The sequence below is a fragment of the Tyto alba genome, unplaced genomic scaffold (assembly GCF_018691265.1).
Source record: "Tyto alba isolate M040663 unplaced genomic scaffold, T.alba_DEE_v4.0 Super-Scaffold_8, whole genome shotgun sequence".
NCBI lineage: Eukaryota > Metazoa > Chordata > Aves > Strigiformes > Tytonidae > Tyto > Tyto alba.
In genome coordinates this window covers 9,206,184-9,232,134 of record NW_024881329.1, presented here as the reverse complement: position 1 = coordinate 9,232,134, position 25,951 = coordinate 9,206,184, and the positions used below count along the sequence as shown (strand labels likewise).

General features: G+C 34.7%; 1 protein-coding gene across 2 annotated transcripts in view; it reads left to right on the top strand.

Moving 5' to 3' along the window:
* IRAG1 (inositol 1,4,5-triphosphate receptor associated 1) overlaps positions 1–23,156 on the top strand; it is a 76,241-nt gene extending 53,085 nt beyond the window's left edge. For both annotated transcript variants that reach the window (XM_033006991.2, XM_033006990.2), the window contains 11 exons: positions 2,537–2,657; positions 5,370–5,400; positions 6,486–6,626; positions 9,447–9,578; positions 10,328–10,469; positions 11,133–11,182; positions 13,128–13,235; positions 14,356–14,423; positions 17,316–17,435; positions 18,342–18,473; positions 19,774–23,156. In XM_033006991.2, the coding sequence (XP_032862882.1) occupies positions 2,537–2,657; positions 5,370–5,400; positions 6,486–6,626; positions 9,447–9,578; positions 10,328–10,469; positions 11,133–11,182; positions 13,128–13,235; positions 14,356–14,423; positions 17,316–17,435; positions 18,342–18,473; positions 19,774–20,014 (1,286 nt within the window). In that variant the 3' untranslated portion in view covers positions 20,015–23,156. The remainder of the gene's footprint in view (positions 1–2,536; positions 2,658–5,369; positions 5,401–6,485; positions 6,627–9,446; positions 9,579–10,327; positions 10,470–11,132; positions 11,183–13,127; positions 13,236–14,355; positions 14,424–17,315; positions 17,436–18,341; positions 18,474–19,773) is intronic.
* The last annotated feature ends 2,795 nt before the right edge of the window (positions 23,157–25,951 follow it).

Here is a 25,951-nt window from a genome sequence, read left to right as displayed (position 1 = left end):
CCTGCTTTTTTATTTTAGTATATGTGTGACAAATATTGAAATGGCATGTTAACTTCTGGTCCACAGCTCTACATCAATGTGGATAGGTAAGAGTAAGACCAAAGAAGAGACATAAACATGATTGAAGGATTGGAAAAATATGCTTTGCAATTAGTGGGTGGATTTTTAGCTCAATTTATATGATTTTTAATAAGGGGAAGCCTAAAACTCTACATAAATGAAGAAACAGAAATCTGGCATCAAATGTTTTTCCAATCCAACACAAGCAAATTATATTTGATGCCTGTAGGCTGCTTCTAAAAAGATTCAGAATAGAAATAAAGAGCAAAAACATAATTCTGAGGACAATTCAACAACTGGAAGAACTAACTAACACTGGTGCTGAGCAATCAATTGAAAATACTTAAACCAAAACTGTATATTTGTTTAGAAGTAATGAAGTCAGAACGTGTTCAGAGTGTTCTTAAGGCCACATTAACTGAAATGGAGATGGTTAATATGAAAGGAGCCGAAAGCAATTGTCCAAGATTTGATTCAAGGAAAATTTCCATTTTTCCTAATACTATTCATTTTGCTAATTCAGATTTGCTTTGGGACTGTTTCATAAGGCCTTAAAGTTTCTGTTACACAGGGAGATGGCTGAGACATTATTTTTTCATGTTATCTCTGCAAACAGATACATTGCAGTCTGAATGAAACAAGATTAAAAGAGACTTCTTGTCCTCTTTCTGTACTTAGTGATTATATCTTTGGATTCTTAGATATGGTAATATCATTCCTGTCACTCTGCTAATATATAATTTCCCAGAAATTATTTAGCAGGCTTTGTCTGAAAGTGTAAAATAGTTGCCACTTTACTAGCCTGTAACATAATCTTGGCAGATTTTAAACTTCTGAGGAAAACATTATATAATATATAATTTCCCAGAAATTATTTAGCAGGCTTTGTCTGAAAGTGTAAAATAGTTGCCACTTTACTAGCCTGTAACATAATCTTGGCAGATTTTAAACTTCTGAGGAAAACATTATGAAAAGCTAAGTGTATTATCCAGCTTTTCAACCAGACCTCATGAGCATCATGAACTTTTTGAACTGGTAACTTATCTAAATGATAGCTAGAAAATTAAGGGTCAACTCCATGTCCTCAGTGGGGAAAACAAGTGAGGGGTTAAATCCTTAGTTCATTTGTTAGGGAGACTTACTTCCTTACATTGTTGTAAAAGCCACCTTGTACTTTTTAACTGGAGTAGTAATTTTGCTTAAACAATAGGAAACAACCAGATACTTCATTATTATTGTTATGAATCAAATATACTGGCTCCATCATGTTTTGCTGTCAATGCCAAGTTATTGTGATCATCTGAGTAAACACAGCTTAGCATCTACAGAAGTTTAGATAAGTGGGATATATTAGATCTGGAGACATTGTGGTGTCAGGCTGGCTGTTTATGGGGATTCACATGACTGTTCTTGAGTAAATGCTGGAATTTTTAAATATAAAGGAAATGCACAGAACTAAAATGTAGCTAGAAAGAATCTCCCAATCTTTTCTGTCTTTCATGTCAACACTGTCCACATTTACAAAATTTGAGCTTTTTCACACTATTTGTTTTGCAAGTCTAAGAATCTTTCTGTTATGCCAAATGAACAGGAGAGTTGTACAAAGATATCTTCCCAAGTCTGAGATTCAGACTGGGGAGCCTGACTTTCCTATAGGAGAGTCCTTCATTAAATTCTGACAAGATAGAAGGAGATAAGGGAATTATAGCATATTAAATTAAAATAAAAAAGTTAAGTAACATGAAGTTAAAAAAAAAAAAAAGTTTGATTCATATCTTAGTCCATAGAAAGTGTCAGAAGTAGAGAATGTAATTATAACCTTTATGTCCTGTTTCAGTGAACGTGTACAATGAATAAGTACATGTTGTAGATTCATCACCATAAATGGTACACGAAATCTGTAGTATAGTACACTATACTAGACTTCATCTTGGCAGGTGGCATTTAAAGCCTTAGAAAATGACAGTACTCTGGTACAAAATCTAAGCTAAAATATTCCAGAAATGTTGTAATTGTACTGGTAAAGCACAAATGCAAAATGTTAAGTTAGATGTTCTAGTAATTAGTTTGGGTTCCGTTTGAATTCTAGGGAAAGTACTAATACAGTAATTATTTTTCAGTGCATTAGAGACTGATGGAGGGCATATTACTTTGGTCTTTCTGCATAAAGGATGACAGTTGTACTGATTACTTTTGTTGACACTGCTTGAAAGGAAGACAAGGGATCTTTAGCATTAAAAGAGAGATGAGTGATGTATTACCATATGCAGTAAAGGAAGTAACAGTCTGCATAAAGGGATGGACCTTTTCTTGTTCACTTTTGCTCTCAGTAGAGTTGGGGTGAAAGCCTCATTAACTTTAAAAAGGACACAGTTAGACTAAAAGGTCCTATTTGGCTCTGAGATTCTGACTGTAAATAGTTAATGCATGAATTTTCAAATAATATAAGAAGTTTTTTATCTGAAAATATCTTTAGGCCCTTCACCTCTCCCTTCTCCCACTGAAGAGGAAGAGACAAAGAATAGCTCTGATGTCATGCCCAGCATTCCTGATGTATTGCTGCGAAAACTACGAGTGCACAAATCACTTCCAGGAAGGTAAAAGCTCATTAGAAGTAGAAAGACATCATCCGGGGGAAGGCACACTAATGGTTTCCAGTGAATTTCCTTTATGGAGTTCCATTCATAGGGGATCCATAGAAGTAGAGAAATTGCTGCATCTTAAAATTTGCAACACAGATTTTCTGAAAAATTTTGGGGAGTCCACCAACTTCCAGTAACTGGCCAACTTTTAAAATGAGTTTGTAAGTTCTGCATAAAAATCTGAAACCTAACTTGCATGCTCCAAGTACATTTTTATACAGATTTTTCCACCTGTCTCTCCTGATTTTCAGAATTGCTCCTACAGATATAAATTCTTGTTGAACATGTTATTACTTCTTTCCCCCCGAAAAATAGCCAAGCCAGATAATGCTTTCCAATGGTAAATTCTGGGCATGTAAGAATTCTGAATTTTTTCTGCAGGTGGCAATTTTTCAGGGAAATTGAGTCTATTCTGCAAACGTAGTTGAAGGACTCACTTGTGAATTCCCTGATCTTTGGCTGTGCAAGTAGGCACTTATCAACAGATTGCTTAACACCTGCCATAGCTCAGGAGTTTCTCCTTTCCCTCTTACGCAGTCTGAAACAATATGTCTGCATGTTATAGGTGTATAGGGTAGCACCATACAATCGATCATTTGAAACTAGAGCTATTTTTGCATAATGCAATGTAACTATAGCAAGAGAATCCTCTGGTCCATACTATTCTGAGGTGGAGACATAATAGACTATATCTGCCAGGTCTTTGTCCAGACTTTTAGAAATACCAATTTTCATTTTGATTTGAGTTTACTACTATCCAAATAACATTTTCTTGACAGAATTTAAATGGAATTTTCCTTTGGGGGGACAGTTTTATGTTTAAAATGATACAAAAGCCCATAACTTCAGAAAATATTTTGCTCTGGACCAAGAAATATAGGAGAGGAAGCTCAAATGAAACATTTATCATGACATGCCTTGCATCACTGACAACTTCAGAGACTGAGCATGTTTCATTTTGTATTGCATTAGAATAAATTTAGGCTTCTTCCATATTTCTGCATAAGCCTTTTCTTTGAGAGAAATAAAACCATAGCAAGAAAATGCTTATTAGAAATTAAAACAATTCCATACATACTTAGCCAAAACTATTCCTAAATTCACCCATGTGTTTTTATACTATAAATACCAGAGGCCTTCAGTCATTTGAAGCAGTCAGTAAGTGTTCTCTGTGCAGATGAGATAAATATTTAATGTTTGTTGTGAAGGAACTATTATATACAACATTTTATATAAATGAATTCATGAGGTGAAGAAGTTCTAAGAGATCATTGCTTGATTGTAATTAAATACTGAAAAGAAATGTAATTTCATAGCTAAGTACAAAATCAGTAAATGCTGAACTGGCTTTGAGGATCACATAATATACAGATCTTCTGTTTTTCAGGTAATACTCTGTAATCAGTTGGCTTAATCTATCAAACAAATACACACATAATTTTTCATTCTTACGATACACTTTTCGGAACATTCCCAGCCAAAGGAAAGACACTAACTTTACCATTCTGTGCTGTGTTATATTGCACATACAGATACTTGAACTTCCTTCTAGAAAGACTACTCCTTCTAGTAGGCTTCCTCCCAAAATAACAATAAATAACATGAATACTAATACTTGAGGCACAAAATGGTTTTCCAACACAGGAGACATGCTGGTCTCCCTTCTAGTTACTACTGTAAGTATCAGTATTGTTCTACCCAACAAGAAAAATCTGCTGCTCATTGATACCAGATGCATTGATTTCTATAGTTGGGATTAATGGTGCAATGAATAGTACAATAATATTTTAATTTTCTGAGAGTAACTTGTCTGTGCAGTGTGTGATTGGTGTGTCAGCCACAACTCCTATCATTGCCATTCATTAGAATTTGTATATACAGCTCCTGTCATTTCTTTTAGATGTTTCTCATCTCTACTGACATACATAAAACTCAGTAGCTCTCTGATGTTTTGGAACAATTACAGGGAATAAGAACCTGTAAATTCAAATACATGGGATGACTGCTTTTAAGTGAGATCTTGCAATATAATGTTGTCTATCTTGTTTATTTTATAGTATTCTATGAAACAGCATTTTGGTAACTTTTTCTCATTTTTATATAGTCAGTAATCATTCCTGTGATGGAAAACTCATAAAACTCAAACATATATTTTGTCAGTGTCAGAATCGTTGTGAGCTATCTTCTAACAAAGTCAGCAGCCAAAACAGGATAGTTCAGTATACAGTGAGCTGGGTTTTGAGTTCTGCCCATCTGTGATCATCATTGTGAGATTTCAGCTGTTAACGGAAGGAAAACGAGTGAAGATAATAATCTGAAATATACTGTATTAAGTCACCCGCAACTCAAAAAGGGTGACTTGTGTCTTGCTCTTGTACTCACAGTTTATCACAATGTAGTGCAGATATCAGTATTTGAATTTGCCAGAAACTTTGGTATGATTTCACCAATACTCAGGTGATACTGTGCTGTTGCTTTTTGAAAAAAACATGAGGTTTATCTGTAACAAATACAGTTGAATTAATTAACTACTGTTTCATCAAAAGAAACCATAAAATACTCAAGAGGGAGGATGTTTTCTGTTGTTCTTTTCAATTAAATATTACAGAAGCTTTGTTTTTAGAGACAAAACTAATTAAAATGTGATTTTTTTGCTTTTATTTCTAGTTCCCCTCCACTTACTGAAAAAGAAGTTGAGGTAAGTATGTTCTTAAACTCAGTATTTTAGACATACGCCTCAATTTTAACTAGTTACTGCAAGACTAAGAGTAGTTATTAGAATCAAGTAATAGGATTTTTTTTCTAAAAAGTATTTCTCAGAAAAAAAATATACTGAGCTCAATCAAAATAACAATTTTATGAAATATGGGCAATTATCTCAGGCAATACAAACTGTAGAAAGAATTAGAGTAGGAATAAGCAAAACTCCTGTTTGTGCATTCTTCATAATAAAGTATGCATTCATCTTGGAAAGTATTATCATATACTTATAGTAGTAAAAAAAAATTAGATTAAAAGAGACCAGAAACCAAATGAGTTAAGTTGAATTTTTGTATTGGCCGATAGGAGCTTTGGGGCAGTTTTTGATGATATCTTGCAGTTAGTTTACATAATTTCTACTTTTTCAGTTCAAGCCAATATTTTTTTTTGTAGGTTGCTCTTTAGCTTGCTGGCTTTTTTTCTTCCCTTTTTTCACATACCAGTCAAGAAAAAGATCTTTATTTACATAGCTCCGATCTAATGGAACTGTTGGTGCCTTCTGCTTTGCAAAGTAGTAATCCTAAGAAATAATGCATTTGGTGAAGAAAGAAACAATCTTTTAAAGCGTGGTGCAAGAGAATAAAAATGTTAGCACTTAATCTTTTGCTGGCTTCAGTGGTAGGTGTTTATCCCTTAGATAAAACAATGCTAATGGTGAGCTCATCCCTGGACTTCCTCTGCACTGACTATCTGTTTAAAAACCTTGGGGACCCTTGGAGGAAGTCCAGCTAGAAAACAGATCCATTGTGCTTCTGATACTTCTGGTAGGCTACTTCCTACTTTGTGTCTCTGATCTCCCAGAAAAACATTCAGAAAGAGAGGCAACACATTTATTCATATTTTAGAGGAAGTAAAGAGAAGTGATTTTTGAAACGATCTAATTTAAAAAATATTTTCAGTTTTCTGTTTCAATACTTATTTAAGCACCAAAGTTTGTTAAACATACATCTTATGAATAAGTTATTATTGGAAATTACATGACTGTGACACTTATTTAAAAATGCCTTTTTTTAATCCAAACAGAATGTATTTGTACAACTTTCCTTGGCTTTTAGAAATGATAGTTATACCTTAGAATCTAGAATTAACCAAGCAGAGAGAGAGAGAAATCTCACTGAAGAGAATGCTGAGAAGGAACTGGAAAATTTTAAAGCAGCCATTACGGTAAGAAAACAACAATAATTCTTTTTCTGAACTATAGTGTACATGAAAATGCACGGACATTTGAAATATGCAAGCTATGCTTGCTTGTACCTATTGAAAATTCAGCCCCAAAACTTCATTTTCTGCTGCTTGAGCTCATTACTGTAAGCTTCCTACCCTTCTACACAGGAGAGAGCATTTTCAGCCATAGTGGCCCACCGTTGCTGGAAATGCATATGTCTAGCAGATTTCAGGAATAAATAATATGAATTTGTTATTCAGTTCTTGGAATAAGCCTACGACAAAGCTAAGAGCATTCAGAACTGCAATTTGAGAACAGATCCATGCCGTCATGGGCAAGACCTCCTTTAGCAGTAAATTTGAGGTGCCCAGTTAGGTGAGATACTGTAATGATCTGAAGCCTGAGTCCTGAGATTTGTGACTTGCAAGACCTATTAACTGCAGATAATAAAAGGCTATATAGGAAAGGAAACAGTGAGGTTTACTTAAAGAATACATTCAATCTCCAGATCAGGTTATGGGCCTGAATATACTTTCATTCCAGCTGTTCCCAATGTTCTTTCCTGTCCCTGATGATTTCAGTCCTTCTTGCCAGCTTTGTCTGGATTTCCTAACTGAAATGCAAATATATCTCTGAGATGTGTCAGCTTATCTGCTGCGATCATTCTTGTGAAAAAAAGGAAGGTATGCTTAGCTACCGTGCTGCTAAATGAAATATCTGTAGACCCAATTTTCATTTTACAAGGAGGTGCTGCCATACTTTTGAGAAATAGTTAGGAGAACATATGATTCTCTCATTTACTTTATGAAGAACATCATCAGGTAAGAAAGAGCACAATTAAAAAAAGATGGTGATATTTACATCTTTTCATCTGGAATTTCAAATTTCATTTCCAGATTAATTCATTAAAAAAAAAAAGGTTCTGAGTGTTTTGCTTTTTACCTCTGTTCTCTGTTTAAAGAGCAAGCAGAAAGAACCTATTAAATCTCAGGGTTTTATTCTAATATTTTGTATACATACACATTTTTACAACTAGTATATAAAGGCTCTTAAAACTGAAAACAATTAATCTGTTAGATTTGACACGTATTTCTGTTAAGAATCCCTAATTAGGCACTAAGAACTATGTTGCCAGCATGGGACAGATGTGATTAGCTTTTTCCTCCTTTATACAGTTCACATGCTACAGTCTGGCTTTTACAAGCTTTTTAATGCAATTTATAACAAAGTGGAAACTGCCATTCATATGAAAACTTTTGTTCTATACAATGGAATAAACTAATAAGCAATTAAATGAGGTGACAGTTTCTGTATAATCTGTATCATAATAGACCTAGACTTGTCCCAATCTCAGTGGGAGATTATCTTAATTTCTGTAGGACAGGCACATGTTATATGGCTCAACGACAGTTTTACCAGTCTTTATGATTTTTTTTATCAATCTTGTGATAATTGATATTTTATTCAAAAACCCAACTTCAAGAGAAAGCTGATTTATACGAACTTCAGATTTGTTTGAGAAAATAAGCAAGTTACAGTTGCCAAGAAAAATGTGAAAATCTGAAATTCTCTCCACATTTTTCTCAAACATATTCGCTTATGTCTTCTTGGGTCTTGCAGTCAATTTTGGCTGCAGTTTGTTATCACACTAGCTTCAGTAATAAATAAGTTTAAGCATTTTTTGTTGTTGCAATTATTGTTGCACCAGATCTTGGCTGTGCTCCTACACCAAAGGTTTGCACTACAAATGCCACTCCTCAAATGACTCTACTGAAAAAGTTACTGCACATTATTCCCTTCTTTTGAAGGGGGCAGGGAAGAAAAAGAGGAGGAGATGTTATTCCTTTCACACATCATTTCAATGCATTGACTTACTGTTACCGTAATGCAAGCAAGGGGTTGCAAAGATCTAGGGCGCAGTGCAGCTGGTCAGAGGGAGAATTGTGTGAGTGGCAACAGTGATTAATTATGTAAGACCACCTCCATGCCAAAACTGGTGCATCCTGAAATTGCACTTTAAGAATATAGGAATCATCCGGCATCGCAAAGTCTGCCTGTAAGTCTGAACTAAATTGTATTGAGTTTTCTCATATCAAACTTTTCTATGAACAGAAAACTCCTTCAGTGCAGTTCAAGGCTTTGGCTAATAAAACAACTAAATTCACTCTTGCTTTTGGTAACTAATCCCAAGGAAGTTGTATGCTTTGATGCTTTTCAATATTAATCTGATCTGTCAAAGTGACAATATTAATCCAGTGCATAAATGTGTATATTGATTGACAGAAAACAGTCAAGAAATTGCAATTTCTATTTGATTTATAGGCCATATTATTTTTTATTACTCTTTTACATTTGGAATTTTTGAGACTATAATGTCTTATTTTCCAAATAAGTGAAGTATCATGGAACTGAAAGAACATAGACAACCACCTTAACACCTTGTGCTCAGCAAATGAAAATGTTCTTTGTGTTTCAGCAATCATTTGTAAGTATTAGTTCAAATAAACTTGGCATTTGTAAAGTTCACAGGTAGCGAGGCATGATTCATCATTAATTTCAGAAGGAAAAGTATTGCAAATATGCTTAGCCCTCTTTAACTCCTAGAAAGGTGTGCCTGCAGTATGCAGTGAAGCACTATTCTGAAACAGAGCAGCACTCTCTGGGCTATCTATGGTGGTAGTGATGGCACTCCTTTGGGGCTAATTTGTCCACGTGCAGTTCTGCCTAGACATCTCTACCCCACTTCTGTGGCTCAGGCTACTTCACCTGAACTAAAAGTGGCAAGACATGATGATAGAGCTTACATATTTTCACTTCAGTCTTCAGCTCACTTATGGCATCACTATGAACACAGAGAGGCTTACCAGAAACTATTGGAGGATATTGCTGTTCTGCGGCGTTTAGCTGCTAGACTATCTAGTCGTGCGGAGATGGTTGGAGCCGTTCGCCAGGTAAGAACATCCTGGTGTCTAACGTATCCTGGCTGCACATGTTCACTCTCTTTTTTCAGCCATAGCTAGAGGTTATATTAGTCCTTTGAATTTTATTTGCCATCTCGACAGATTGAAAACATTTATTGTAGTGTCAGATAAGATGCCATTTCAGTCTGGAAATAGAATTCAAACAGGAGAAGATTATCGATGAAGTTATTCAACATCAGTAAATAGAAGCATATATATTGTTTAGAGTTATAGCTGCATAACAAGAAACTTACTTAAAATTAGTGCAGCATGAATAAGAACTTTTTCTGGGCCAAAAAGCTCACCTAGTTAAGTCACTTGCCTTTTGCTATAGCTTAGTCAGACAACTATAGAGAGTATAACAGAGCAAATATGAATGAGAACACAGTGATACCCTTCCAAATTCAAGACTGTTCCCTCTGCCCATTAAACTAATGAGGCTGATGCCAATGACTAAGACCTTTAAGAGTTTGAAAACAAATGTACATATGCCACGTAACTAATAATAGGCAGACTGTATAAATATATGACAAAATAAATTATTATAATCTGTGGATATGTATGAATGCACATTATTTGTGTTCTAATTAGTTTAGGAATTTTCAGTTATTGAGGTACCAATATTTCTTGAAGAACAACTGTTCCAGATTTAGCGCTAACAGGGAGCATATACACGGAGGCAAATGATTTGTCTGAGAAGCTCAGAGGTTACCTGAACATACCCCTCTTTTCTTCCTTAGGAGAAGCGTATGTCAAAGGCAACAGAAGTAATGATGCAGTATGTGGAAAATCTGAAAAGAACATATGAAAAGGATCATGCTGAACTAATGGAGTTCAAGAAACTTGCCAGTCAGAATTCAAGCAGAAGCTATGGTGCATCCGGTAAAAAAAATAAAAATTTAAGGGTTTGTCTTGCCTCTATACAGAGAGGTGTTGGTGGTATTAATGATAAAAAGGTTAAGTATCGTGAAACCTGTTCATGAAGTTCTGATCTACAGGAATAGATTTCAAGAAGTTATAGATACAACAGTCAAAGTATTCCATATAAGCCATATTTAATGCTATAGTACAGTCATTTAAAATCACTATCACTTACCAAATTCTGATGAGTTCCAGTGACATTTTCATTGTCCTCTTGCACACGTGTGTAGCTTTCACTGTTTTAACGCAACTACCTCTTCAATGATGGATGATGATAAAATTCCATTATTAGAAAAATTTTTAATTTTTGCAACATTTTTTTTCCTAGTTTACTGCAAACTGAAATATGAGTAATTTCTTTTGCAAAAACTTGTATATGGAGGCAAATGGGCTTTTGCCTTATCCCAGTAAAGATAGTAATGGTTCAATTTTTTGCAATTATTTAAAATTTCTTCTGCGGGTGTAATTAAGACCAGAACTATATGTCAGATAAATATGCAGTCACTACAGACCTTGTACAAATATACTATATCTGAGTTTGAAATACAAGCAAAGGCTCTATTAATATTATTTATAGATACTCATATAGTCTAAGACTGTTCTTTATCTATTGTTTTTATGCAGAAGATGGAGTACCTCGTTCATCTAGATCCATGTCTCTTACTGTTGGAAAGGTATTTCTACAATATAAAGAAATTTAAGCAAACATGTAGTGAAATTTTTGCCTGTATACACTAACTTTTATAGGCTGTGTTCAAAACATAGTACTGGTAAATTCTCAATATTATTAATGTAATTCAGTGCAAGTGCTTTGTAATTTTGCATATATAATTAAGCATGACTTTGTGCAGTAATGGTAATGCTTGCTGTGAAGCTATAAATAATAAAGGGACCTATTTATTTAATAATAATTGTATTTCAGGCCACATACCTGTGCTCCAGAGAATGGCTTAGGTCCTGTGCTTTATTCTAGTTCCTCAGTGAGGAAACTGAACATTGAATCAAAACTTACTATATGATTTGGGATCCCATGATCATACCATTTTCATTATCTTAAGAATTATAACATGTTCACAGTACCTGAGATGTAAACAGTTATTTTTAAGTGGGGCTCATTTTTCAGTTAGCATCAAAGTATCTTGTTTCATTTGACAAAGCATTCAGAGTGAGAGATTATCTCCAACTGTTTTGGCTTGACCAATTAATAATTTTAACATGGCCAGTGTTCCATTTCTGTAAAAATTCCAAGTGTTGGAGATCAAGCTTATTACAAAACTTCCTAAAACAACTAGTAATTTGAGAGAGCTGAATCCCAGTGTGACCATTATGAAACTTCATGATCAGAGGCATCATATTCAGTCTACTATTTCTTTCTATACTTATATTTGCTTGGGTTGTAGTTCTTTAGGTTTAGTTTATTCCTGCCATCTCTGAGTGCTGCATAGGAAGTGCACAGAGCTGAGGGCAAGACTGGATTTCTGAATGAGAACCAAATAAGTTGAAACAGAGGTCTCCAAAAAAGATGAAATTTGACAAGGACAAGTCCAAATAATAAAGAGGGGAGGAAAAAAAAAAAAAAAAAGCCAAAACAAAACAACACTAGAATGCACTGCCTAACATGGCTGCAGACTCCCCAGTATAGTTTTTTGGGAGCACGTTAGATAAACCTCTGTCATTAATGAATATATATAGTTGTTTTGTCTAGAACAAGGATCATGGAGTAGATGACTCCTCCCATATATTTTCTAAATCTATATTTAACTCCTTTCCTGTAAAGTTATCTAGAGCAGAATCTTAGGAGTGTTTGGATACGCACTAAGATGAAGATGTTAGATGCTATAAGTGCTTGGATTTTTTACTCAGTTGGAAGCGTAGAGTTTACTAGGTGTGTATCATAGGATGAAGCATTTGGCTACTTGCCTAATGACAGCAAAAACTTACATAATCTGTACTTGAGCTAGAATATATTGTGTACAGCTAGCATGTGTTTATCATATAAAGAATTTCCATGGTCTTTGGGAAATGTAAGCAATGTCTCATGATGCTAGATAGATATCTAACAACTCAAGGGTGGGGGAGAAGGCCCTGTTCTTTTGTGGAGGGAACGGATGTTATTGTTTCTGTAAATTATAATTTGTAGGTTTAGAAATAATTAATATATCATAGTGGGTACAGTATATCATAATGGGTACATAGCAAGAGAAGAGTTTTATGTGTAACTTCATTATTTTCCAGTCATTGTGACACTGGCACTTTTCCCAGTAACACTGTATATCTGGTTTAGCCAAAGATAATAGCCTCTAATAAGAACTGACAATATCAACTCAGAACATATATCTGTTGTGTGACTTAAACTACTGGGCTTTCAGTCTGGAGGGAAGAGAGTAGCATCCCTGTACAACACCTCATTTCACACCAAGCTCTTGCCATATCAGACAGTACTAGAGGAAATTTTGAGGAAAACCCCAGCTGTAACAGCCATTTATCTTAATTTTGCTTCCAACTCTCCTTTCCTGCAAGGGACATTAACCTATATCTTTGCTGTACCTGTTAACTTGTAGAATTGTTCTTCAGTCTATCTTGTTGTATGATAGAAAAAAAAAATGTTGTTTCTCACAGAATGTGCCTCGGAGGAGAGTCAGTGTTGCTGTTGTTCCTAAATTTAACTCCTTAAACATTCCCGGTCAGTCAGCAACAGCCTCACCTATACCTTCAATGCCATCCCTGGTAAGTAAACCCCACATTTTAAAGATATTAATTTCTGTCTAAACCACTTTTGCGTAGGGCCAAGCCATAGTCACTAAAAGATGTAAGCCTTTTCATTGATTGGGGGATGGACAAAGGTAATTCCTGTTGTGTAAGGGACATATGCCTTCAGAATCCACCTCCATAAATGATCACTTTGGACACAGAGCTGAATAAGGCTACTTGATGATTCAGAGGCATTAGACATTAATTGAGGCAACTGGCCTTTTAATCTGTAGTACTGCACAGGAAAGTAGTAAAAATAGTTGTCCACCATAGGAGAGAAATTTTAACTAGAAACCATAGAAGATGATTGGACTGCTTCTCTTCATTTCCAGAAACTCCACTAAACAGAAAAAATATGTAATTAATGTACAGAAATGTATGTGGTACAGATATAGAGGTTCTGTGATGATCCGGGATTAGTGGAGCTATCAGCCTCTGCCTTGACTTTTTGTTTATAAGATTTTAATAAATGAAATAAGAATCTAGTCTGAACCTAATAAATCTATATAAATGCTTTGGAGGAAAACTGCAAGGCATACCAACTGTTCAGAGATGAGCTATGATGGCACATAACCTGAAATTATGCAGTTTTCTGTTAAAAATGTAAGGCTATTTAAATGAGGGGGTTTGCTGAGAAGCTAAATCCACTTTAGATTTAAGAAAACAAGCTGTGAAATTTGGTAATTATGTACTCAGAGTCAATTGTTTCAGGAACCAAGGATTTTTATTTACCATGATTTATGATTTATTTTTGTTTAAAATTATCCATTAAAAACTCAGCCAACAAATTAATGTTCATAGGATAATATGGAGAGAAGCAATAGAGTAATTTCACAGTTCAGTGATCAGTATATGAAGAAGACAGACTTCTGGGGAAAAAAAGCAGGGTAGAAGGGAATGGCGCAGAAAATTCTTCTTAGTCTACAAGTCCATTGTTTTCTGTGGCTAGTAGGGGTAATTTGGAAGCTCCATATTAAAGATACCTTGCTCATGGGTGTGGGAAAAGCTAAGCAGCACATTGACTTTGTCATTTTACTGAAAACTCATTTTAAATTAATTAATGGATGTAACACTTATTTCTGTTTTTCACTTACAGTCTGAATCACCTAGTAATGGAAGGAGCAATCTAACATCTACTCCTGTTCTGCCAGCACTTTTAGAAAAGTGAGTTTTCTCTAGGTCATCTCATTACTTATTAAATTCTAGTATGAAATTAAAATGATATAATTTGTATCTTTCCTAACAGAAGTTATACCAAAGTATATGGTATTGAAATCAGTGACACGATATTGGTTTGGGTTGATTTGTGGTCTGGTAACTTCATGTCACCATCATATTGTTCTTTTCATGTTCAAAGAGTTTACAAGCAGTATCTCAGAACTAAATCAAGCCTGCAATGATCATTAGAACTCATCAAGTAAAAAACACGGCAGAAGATTATACATTTGCACATTTGAGTAGGCCTGCCTTCACAACTTGACAAAACTAAGAGCATTTCATACAATGCATGTGACTTTTTAAAAATATGTTTTTTGGAACATATTAATGCTGTATCTAAAGTTGGCCATGAGCAACCCTGGGTACGAATATTCCTTAACTTGACTATCCCACTAATAGAAGTTTGTGTTCTGCCCTTGCCTTTGCAACATGTGGCCAGCTGGTAAGAATCGTATCTTGAAATGCTATGATATCCAGTGTCATGTAGGTTTTTAAATTTATATGAATAAGCATATGAAATTAAAAAGTATTATGATTCAAAACCATAATATTAGATCATCAAAATTTTGCATAAGTAAAAACAATGGTTAAATTTAATAGTTTGGTTTTTTTTTTTTTATAAACTGAACATTCAACTAAATTAAAGCATTAGGTTTGAGATTTTAGTTTTAACAACTTGAGATTTTAGTTTTAACAGCCAGAGAAATTTGCATTTTAAAATTAAAAAATAGAGATATGGAAGAGGAGATTTTTTTTTTTCAGCCAAGTAACAAGCAAATACCTCAACATCTGTATTTTTCTGGTACCTATATATTGCAAAAATATTTTTTACTAAAACATTTGCCCTTTTGACTCTATATTACTTACCATTAGTCTAGATGTCCTGGCTGGATTAAGGTGTGCTGTTGTTACCCATTTTCTGTAATAGTTCCCTGAGTCATTCCACGGTTTTAAACAGTACTACTTTCAGAGCAAAATAATAGTTATATGAACAAGGAAAGCAAAGAATTGCTCTGCTGGAAAGCATGTGCATCTACACATTTCTAGAAAGAACTCTTAAGTTCTTCCAGTTGAAATTCATGTAGACATGTAATTTAATTTAATACAAGTTATTGAAATGTAAAGCCCCAGCAGTAATAGAATACAAAGGTGGACAAGATGAAAACATGTGAGACTGGAATGAGAACAGAAGACATACTCAAGCTGCTCCACATCTTTATAAACAGTTACCATTATGGATACAGGTGCTGTTGCATTTGCAAACCCGTGTGTATATATACTTTATTCGTATGTACAATCAGCCTAGAAAGCAAAAATAAAAAATTGTCGTGCCCATTTTCAAATACTTCTCCTTGTCAGGAAATGTTGCACGTTCTAAGAAAGTTGCTTGCTAATGGTTCAGAAGTAAAACTTACTAAAACATCCCATTGATTTTTGTTGTTGTTCCTACTATTACTACTTTGGTCTTTTAAACTGTTTACAATATCACAATAAAATATCTGCAATACTAATTTCAATTAAAGTTTGTTAGGCTACTTTAAATATGCAAATTAAAAGCTTTAAAATATGTAGATCTCACATCAGTACAGAATATTGAATTTCATGTATATAATATCAGTGCTGAGGCAGGACAAAATTTATCTTATGTCTTTGTTTTATCTCTGTGCTTTATTAAGAATGCAAATATGCAAATAAAACCAGTGAACTATGACACTAGCTGTTACAATTCAGCAGAATGCTGCAAGATATAGACCGTCCTTTGAAACCATACAGAAATTCTGGAAAACAAAAAAACCCCCAAAGCCCTTATCAGTGGTTCTTACTGGTTCTTAAGAAAACAAATCATGTTATCAAGTAAAGGAAGTAGAACATGAAATTCAAGTTTGAGCATAAGTATGTATGCATGGGCCAGCTGCTATAGTAGTGTGAAATCATATAGTTCAGCAGAGTTTTGTATATTTAAGCATTCATGTTTATATTTATGATTTGTTTAAAGTACAAGTGAAAATGTCTACTGTTAATCCAACTTCCCAAGAGAAAATCCATTGCTCACAGATGGTGTCAATCAGGATGAATTATTCTGCCATTTGTTTTAGTGCCAGAAAAATAAAGCCTACAGAAAGTGTTAGATTCTCAAAGTTGAAATGGGATCCACTGTTGAGCTTATTAAACATTGACTTTGATAGATTTGCGAAGTTGTGTCTAAATCACATAAACTCTTTGTCCCAGACTTAAATGAGGCAGGTGAGCACTGCAGAAAGAGAGCAATATACAAAGGCTTATCTTTAGGCTAAATACTCAAAGCTTTTACTTAAGAGAAGTTTTTGTGACAAAAGCTGTGTATGTGTTTGTATTTTTTTAACCTGTGCAGCATATAAAGTCAGCAGAGAGGAATACCTAACAGGCAAATAAGAAAAATGTTTTGTTAAATTAGTATTTGGTATTATTTCTGTTGTCTTCCACTGATGTAGCAGGCTACAATTTCTAAGATGACTTTTAGAAAGTCGATGGAATTGTTTTCAAGAATAACAAATAAATGCCATGGATAAGCCAGGAACCAAATGCTCTTTTCTTTTTTAAAGAAGAAACAAAATGCAAGTTTTAATACCTTAGAAAAATATTAATTACCATTCTTGAATTACAGCATTTTGAAACTAAAATTTTGCTTATTATTTAATTTTTTTATGTTGAAAGACATTGCATTTCTTCAACATACATTGAAGAAGAAAAATCAAGAGTCACAAAATTGTGTGTGATTGTTCTTGTTCATTAGTATACTCCAAATACAGTACATTTCAGCGGTGTTATTTTCTATTTGTCTTTCTTTTGTCTTGGCAGTGGAAAGACTAATGGAGAGCCTGACTGTGAAACCTCTACTTCTGTGCTGACACAGAGTGTGTTGGAAGAGATCAATCCTGAAACTAAAGCCAAGATAGAGGAGGAAGCATATAACAAAGGGTGGGAAGATTTTATCTGAACTAAATCTGTAAATATGTGCTACCAGATGAGGATGTATGTTTTTATAATGTAATTTTAAATGCAAAATGAGAGACATAATCAATATGAGCTCCTAGAAGATGGTCATGATTGAAGCAATATGGGAAATAATGCGAGTGAGCTTCACTCATTGCATTTGCATTGCAGCTATTCATTTTCATTAATGTTAGCCAACCTTTGGGAGAGCAGTTGTATCACAGATTCTGAGTTGGGTGGGTGTTCTTATGTCAATAGTGTTCTGCTTCATGATAGGATAATCCAAAACAACTTTCTACAATGTTTATTCTGAAAAGCGTACATGGAAATGAGTAAAAAGTATCAACTCTTGTAGTAGACTCATGTAATTTGTGCCACAAAGTGCTTTACACAGCATGTTTTTGGGGCTATTTACAGCTTTGGGATCTGTTTCTGAATGTCAAGTAAAGAACCTCGCACTATGTGAAGAGTGAGACAAAAATTTTGATCCTCTCTGCAGAATCCAACAAGCCATCTATCTTTATAACTGATTTACATTTATTCTCCAGGAAAAAAAAATATTTAGAAGATGTTCAAAATGATTAAAAAAATAATAGAGAAATATTTCCCAACTTTTTTACTATAGACAAAAGTTGTGTTCTACTGAGGACTGTAACCTCTTTTACAAGATGATAAGTTTGGTAACAGAGCTAATGTAATCCTCTGTTAAGGAAGGGTGGCTGTTAGTGTGCCATACTTGTGGTCTTTAGCTAATTTTTACTGTTGTCCAAGTGCTGCCACACTGCTACTTGTGTTTTATTGCACGTAACAAAACATAAAGCTAATTTTTCATTACATAAGAACAGGCTTATACAGCATGTTAAACTAAGAAAAATGTTTTTTGTGTTAAAGCTATCAGGAAGGCTTGAAGAAAACCAAAGAACTTCAGGAACTGAAGGAAGAAGATGAAGAGACACCAAAAGAAAGTCATGATGAACATGAAGAAAGTGAAAATGAAGATGAAATAAAAAACCTGAAAAGCAGGTGAGACAGTGGTGTAGTATGTCCATACAAGAGGAGCCACTTTTTTCTTTATGTGATACCCAACCAAGTGTTTTATACTATTATTTTGACATGTTTTCTTCCAGTCTAGGGAAGCATATTTTAAATAAAAGTATTTTCACAGAAGCATATTCTTTGATAACATAGATGCAAAATGCAAAACTTTTTTTGTTGATATTTCAACTAAAATTGTATGTTGACATCAAGATGCCTCATTTTGACAGGGTTTGGTTTTGATGTGAGGTAAAAAATATTTCACAAAAGTTTTTAGATGCCAGAACGACTCTCTCAGTAAGCATGCATTGTCTCATGAAAGTTGTAATTCAGGAATCTGATGCCCATATTTGTCCCATATGTCATTCCTAAAGGGTATTCACAGGTCAGTCTTTCAGTACATCTACAAGGTGAATGCAAATTAAGACAAGCTCCTCAGATATGTTGGACTTGCTCTGACTTGAACAGGCAGGTGTTTGCTCCCTCTGGAATCTGTGTAGGTGCAGCAGAACAGCACTATGCTGGAGTTCCTGCCTTTCAGCAGGGACATGTTTATTGCATTCATCTGTACCCAAATGCTCTTTGTCTGTACTGGGGACTTTTGAATAATCTGCTTATTGTCTTACCTGAGGCATTTGGTGCCTAACTGGAAAACTTTACTGAAATTTTCAACTTTTCTTGGAGTTAATTATTAAGTCTCCTCAGTGGTTCTACAACCCAATTCAGTATACCTGCAATTTCCTGCATTTTAAAAGCAGAGAGTCTTTTGCATTAGATAGGAATTGAATACTGGCCAAAGTAAATAATACGTTCAGTCCCGATCTAATGTAGGGATCCATACCTGATGCAGAAGAATTAATTTCCATTCCATAACCATTGTGATTATAAGCATCTGTTAATTTGAGATTTCAGTCATGTTCAGGAGAGCAGCCATCTCACTAATCATGAAACTCTTAAGAAGAAATGTTTACAACATGTTGTGATGTTTAGCTTAGTTGAGCAGGCTATGAACAGTGCAGAATTTTACATCATATCAAGCTCTGAGATTGCCAGTTGACAGGTGGGAGAAGTCAAGTTTACAGTCTTCAGCCATCTTGCAAATATCACCCATATCTGAGCGTATGGCTCTTCTTAAAAGAACTTAACAGTCTGATTCTTCTTTGACAGAGTATTTGTATTTGGAAGAAAGATGGTGCACCATACATCTATGAAACTTCTCAAACTGAAAAGCTTAAGATAATAAATTTGCATATGATTAATATATAACAGTTTCCTTTTAATTTTACAGCAGACTTGAAGTCATCATTAATTATTTACATATACTGTACCCCAAACTGTGTAAACACTGGAATGTGGTATGGCTTGTAGTGGCTGCGATAATCATTTTTGCTGTGGTGTTGGGAATCTACCATTCATACAACTCCTGTGATGAAAAATCAGAGGCACCTGAAGGGAAGGCCAGCTGTTCTGCTGCCCATCAACATTCCTGGTGGAACTCAGGATTTCAGCATGAGCAACGCACTGAATAATAAAGGAACAACCACATATTTATGGTACCTGAGCAAGTACACGTATTAGAACACAGTTGTTAAAGGTAGTGCTTGGTCATCCTTATGGTTGTTAAATATGATCTGTTAGACAGGTGAGTTACTCCGCACCATCAGGTTTGGGGATACCTATAAACATACCTTGCCAAAATGACAATCTGATAAATAACCCTGTCTGTCCTCTTATTGTAAATGATTGGTACAAATAAAGTAATATTGAATCATGATAAGGTTATGGCAGTAATCAGAAACCAGCAAGACATTTAAAAGAATGATTTGCACAACACATTGACATCTCTGCTATTATTTTGAAGAAAAATGTAAAACCTGCATTTGCAGTTAGTGCTTTACCTTGCATTTCCTGAATATATTGGTGATTGTTGAAGTACTAATGACATTTAAGTCCTGTGGGTTTTAAGAGTCTAATTCATTTCTTTATTCATTATTATTGGGTAGAAATAGAAGCTCTTCTATAGAAGGTTAGAATTATATTATCAGATCAAATGCCTTGCTGATAGAGTAATTTAATATGAGGAATTATCTCTATGATTATTTAAATGGAATACTAAGTACGTACATAAATGTGTTTTATAATTTACTTTAAGAATGGGACCACCACTTTTTTTTTTTTTTTAAATGGGATACATACCAAAACCTAAAATGAGGCAGAGGTGGCACAGTCAGCTTAATCTGGGCACTTATGATATATCAAAGGGACATACTTGACAACAAATTTGTATATGCCACTCAGAGTCACTACTGGCTACAGCATAAAGTATCTGCTGTCTGGCAGATTAGATGTGTTGCCTAAGCCCAAAACACAGCAGTCTTGGATGTGGGAAGCAATCTTCAATTCTTTATTTAAAAAAAAAAAAGAGAGAGAAAAAAGCAGTGTCTTCAAACCTGTGAGTACAGGTCATCATATTAAGTGGACTCTGTCCTACTGCTAATGCTGGAAATAGATATTCTTTGAAATCTGCATTAGGAACACAGTTCTGAGTACAGTCAAAACCCTATCAGTGCCTAGATGAATTGAGACATGAAAGCACTGAGGACTTTGAAGAGGTCACTGCATGTTTTTAGTAGTTCATTTTCAGAATCTGATGCCAAGTATATAACTGTTCTGATACGTTTTCAAAGCTAAACCATCAGGTCATGATAGACGAATCTTTTGCTCAGATTTTTTAACAGTTCTGCCTACTTAGGAGTTGTGAGTTCTTACACAAGAATGTTAAAGACTGAAATTTTTAGACAAGCAATTTCAAAATGGTGAAGCCATTATCTGTAAAAAACCACACCACATAGGGCTGAGACCAAAATGCGTGTCACTTAAGGTATACCGTATGTACCTGCTGAACATCACTTCTGATTGAAGATGAACTATGTTCGTCTTTCCGTAGCTATATGCTTGAATCTAACTACAATATCAAAATCAGTGTGACACTTGATTGCACTCATGTCTTGCGTTATTCTGGCATTTTCTGACTGATTAACAGGTCTGTTTACCAGCTGAAGGACAAGTATGTTATGAAGTACTGTAATTTCAGTTCAGATGCAGTTAGTATTGTCTTGTTTTCTTTTGGTGTCAACACTGAACTTCAAGCTGACTATCAAAGAAAACAGGTTTCTAACTCAGTCAGAAATTTAATTCACATATCTGGCACTAGTAACAAATATCCTGCTGGTGAGTTTTGTTTGTTACGTCTTTAGCCACATGTTTCTTAAGAGACATTTATATGGAGAAAGGAAAGAAAAATTAATTAATTAATTAATTAATTAAACAAATAAGCCAACCACCACTTTTTTTTTTTTTTGGATGGGGGGAAATCTAGAAGCAGTTGGGAGGTTTGTTTTTTATTTTAAAGTATATATTAATGAGGAATAGTGTGCTTAAGGAAGTTCAAAAAGGATAATGGGAAAGTGTCATTTGGTCTAAAATTGTAATTGGTAAAGATTAACACAGAAGGTTTCCTGCAAATTACTTGGTATCTGTTTGGTTCAGTTAGAATATCTGACTGTGAAGAACTACTGTGACATTTCACATACTTTTTCAGTATTTGAAGAAACTTATCAATTGATCTTTGAATACTTCTTTATTAAAATCACCTTCTTCAACTTAATATTCTTCACAAACAGCATTGATAATAAGGCAATAAAAATTGAAGGTAAATAGTCCTGAATATTCAGAATCCTCTATGTCAGAAATTATGGCACATATTTGATTATTTGATTGTAGAAATGTTGGGCTGCACCAAGGAAAAATTATTAACAATACCTATAATTGAATTAATTCGCTCTTATTTACATCTGCACTGATACGGGTCCAACACCTCACTTTAAGAAAGTTAGTCTTTCATATAGAAAGTTAGTGATATCAATAGTGCTCTTGAACTGCTTAATGTTAAGCATGTGCTAAGTTTTTTCTGGTCAGTGGGTGAACAAGATCTCCACCCTCTCTTGAAATTCAGCACACTGGCTTTTTGTGGACTCAGTGCACAAAGGTGAATTTCCATAAGTAGCTGTACTGATTTGAACAGAACTACTTGCATGTCTAAGGCAAGTATAATTTAGCCACAAAGTTATTAATTTTTGTGGGGAATGGACTGAAAGAGGCAAGAGATTTTAATGGGGATGAAAAGAAGAAGTTTATTTTTAAAAAAACCTGGTTGTTCTTTTTATAACTACTTTGAGCAAACTGTCCACTAAAAATAATGAACCACAATGACTAACAGCACATTAAATATTTTTACTTATATTTTGCAGTTAGTTAATGAAGACAACATTTTTTATTAGGAAACTAGATTGAGATCAAAAACTATTCTAAATGTAATTTTATCTGTTCAATATTAGTTTGCTTTATCTGGAAAAAAAAACCCAAGCTCTTCTGTGTTCAAAGATCACATCTGATAACAAGAAATAGATCTATTATTTATGCTATTTACACTGAAATAGTTTTCTTGAGGTGCAATATTTATTTTTCTGCTTTAACAAGACACGTTTATTGTTTTTCCTGCACAGCACAGATGTTTCTAGTAAAAGGAATTTTAAAAGGGCACTATTTTTGTGTATCATATTTAAATCTGTAATATTGTAAGATTTTGCACAAGTGTGCTGGTATTGTACTGTATAGTATCACATACTTGAGTTTTGAAATAAAAGTATGGTTTCAAAGTCCTCAGTGTTGCTACCTTTAAGATTTGTTTTTTACATGCACTCTGTCTGCCTATAAATGGCTATGTTCTTATGAAATCAATAATGCCTTGTCTATACTGCATAATGTAGTGCTATGTTACACATACCAAAGCTCTTGTTCTTAGTCTTTCAGTTCTTCAGGAAAATGATGCAGAAGAAGCAAGCAAACTCTTGTTTCGGTAGAGAAAGTGTGTGTAAGCAGGGTCATCCTTGTCATACCCTAGAAACAAGATGAGAGAGGAAACTGAAATATCCTGGAGAGAGTTTAAATCCTGCCTCAGAGGGAGGCTGCCTGTCACTGAGGAGGTTGAACACAGAAAGCCACAAGGGAGATCTGTAACTAAAGGTTAGGATTCTTTATTTGCTTTGTGTTCTTGTAGGCTTGGGAGTTCTGGAAAGCCTGGGTTTTGTGGAGGGCTGAACTGCCAGACCAGTGGGAAGGAGAAAATGCTCAATTTCCACAAGGAACAGAAGTATTGCTTTTAAATCTCTGATGATCTGTGTCAGGGATAAAATCTTTGGGACAGCAACAACCTTGAAAGGAATGACTATTACCAGGAAGAGACCCTGATATTTGTATTTTCCACATAAACATTTTTTTTAAAACTTATTTCCTCTCTTGTTGTCCAGGCAGCAAGGTTCCTTTAGAAATGATAGTAGAGAACAGTTAAGTCTGTTCTCGCATATCAAAAGTTTAGCAGTCCTCATCAGCATTTTAAACATGCTGGCATGAGATGCTGGGAGTTTTCCTTGTAGGTTACTATGAGTATTTAGGTCAAATGCTAATTAAACATCCAGTATGGGACTGATGCTTTTTCACCACACAAGTTAAGACCCACAGACAGGTTAAAGACCTTTTATACTGTTACAGTCCAGGTAAGTGATCTTCCACACAGTTTTAGAACAACTGAAATGTAAAAACAAAGAAGCTGACTAAAAAAAAAAAAGGGTTATTTCAGTCTTGCTTTATCATTCTAAATTTTTTTTCCCTCTCCTAATCTGTAATTTGCTCTTACAAAACGATATGAAGGAGCTTATTTGTTCTGTTTGATGTTACAAAGGTGTTTATCTCACTTTTCTGGAGAAAAATCCTATTAAACATCAATAACATGGACAGTTTGACTAAAGGAACTTCGCTGCAGTGAGGATAATAGGCACAAAGTTTTAAAACTTGGAAGGACAATTAGCATGAAATTTTAAACCCAGCTTTTGATTAGTTTTCATGATAGGTAGTACTTAGCAGCTCAAGGTGAGGATGGAGATGGCAAGATTTTGTTTAATGTTTTTGGTGTTTTACAGCCCCAGCCCACTAGTCCATGAGAGCTACAAAGTAACTATTAGCTCCAGCTCCTACATTGTAAATGCAAGTGAATCTACTTAGAACTTGCTTCAGTGAGAGTAAGTCTGATTACAGTACCTCAGATTGCCATCACTTTGTAGAGGCAGGTAAGTACAACACAATAAAGGAGTGAATAGAGATTGGAGCAAGAAATTTGTCTTAAGATCTCAAGGAGCTTTACCAACATTCAGTTCCAAACCACAGCCCAAACACAACCAAATTTTCCTTTCTTTGTTGCTAATGGAGACATCATTTCATTAACCCACAGCATTCTCCGCTTGGCCCTGTAGATGCCTGTCTATGTTACAGTATACCCATAACCATGTTATATGCTGCTGTAAGAGATTTGGGCTGTGCCCACATAAAAGTTAATACTATTGTGATATATTAAGTGGGAACTTTCTACAATGCAAACCACAGTTTAAAGAGGTAGCTACTGTTACACTTGTGTTTACAGGACCTTGATGACAGCCAGGGGATGTAAGACATCTGAAAGTTTACTGAATCACACACTGAACATGATGTAAAAAAAAATCATCCTGTTACAAAAAAAGGCTCATACCATTCTGAACTGTATAAGCAGGTAATTTATTAACTGGTACTTGGCATTGGCAAGGCTTCAGCTAGAGAGAAAGAGGGAGCAAGCTGGGTTTCTTAGCTGAAAGATGAGTGGGAGCAGAGGTATAACTAAATACAAATTGTTGCAAAACATAAGGGAATTAATTATTTTCCATGTCCATTTCCAACAAGAAAATAAATTATATGTTTACACCATGGTATGGATAATTCAGTTTAGACTAGGGAATACCTTTTAACAGTAAAGGACAGTGAAGCGCTGGAAGTGAGCATTTGAGGAAGTGTTAGAAATTTGTCACTGAAAGTCTTCAGGAACAGGTTAGAAAAACATCTGTCAGGAATAATACAAATACAGCTGATCCTACTGACAGTAAAGGGAACTAGCTGGTCTCTTGAACTGTATTCCTGCTCTGTGTTTGTTGGATTCTCTGCAAAAAAAAAAAAAAAAAAAAAAAAAAAAAAAAAAAAAAAATTTCTTTGCTAAGGCTTCCTGAAGGTTTTCTAAATTATATCTATGAGGATCATCTGTGCTTTGAATCAGTCTATTGGAATCACTAGTTTTCGGAACTTCTCAGAAGGCAGCAGTGAAGGGACTGGGTCGCACCTCTGTCCCTACAGTCTCACAAGAAATCCTATTCACAGTAGTGTATCTCCAAATCTGTTCAAAACTAGGTATCATTATCTCTGTGTTATGGTACCTATTTTTGCATTGGAACAGTAAGGCAAAGGAAGGCAAAGGCAAAGAAAAATCCTGCCTGGTATGCTGTGATACAATAGAGAACTCATTTTATTTACCAGATGAATAGACAACA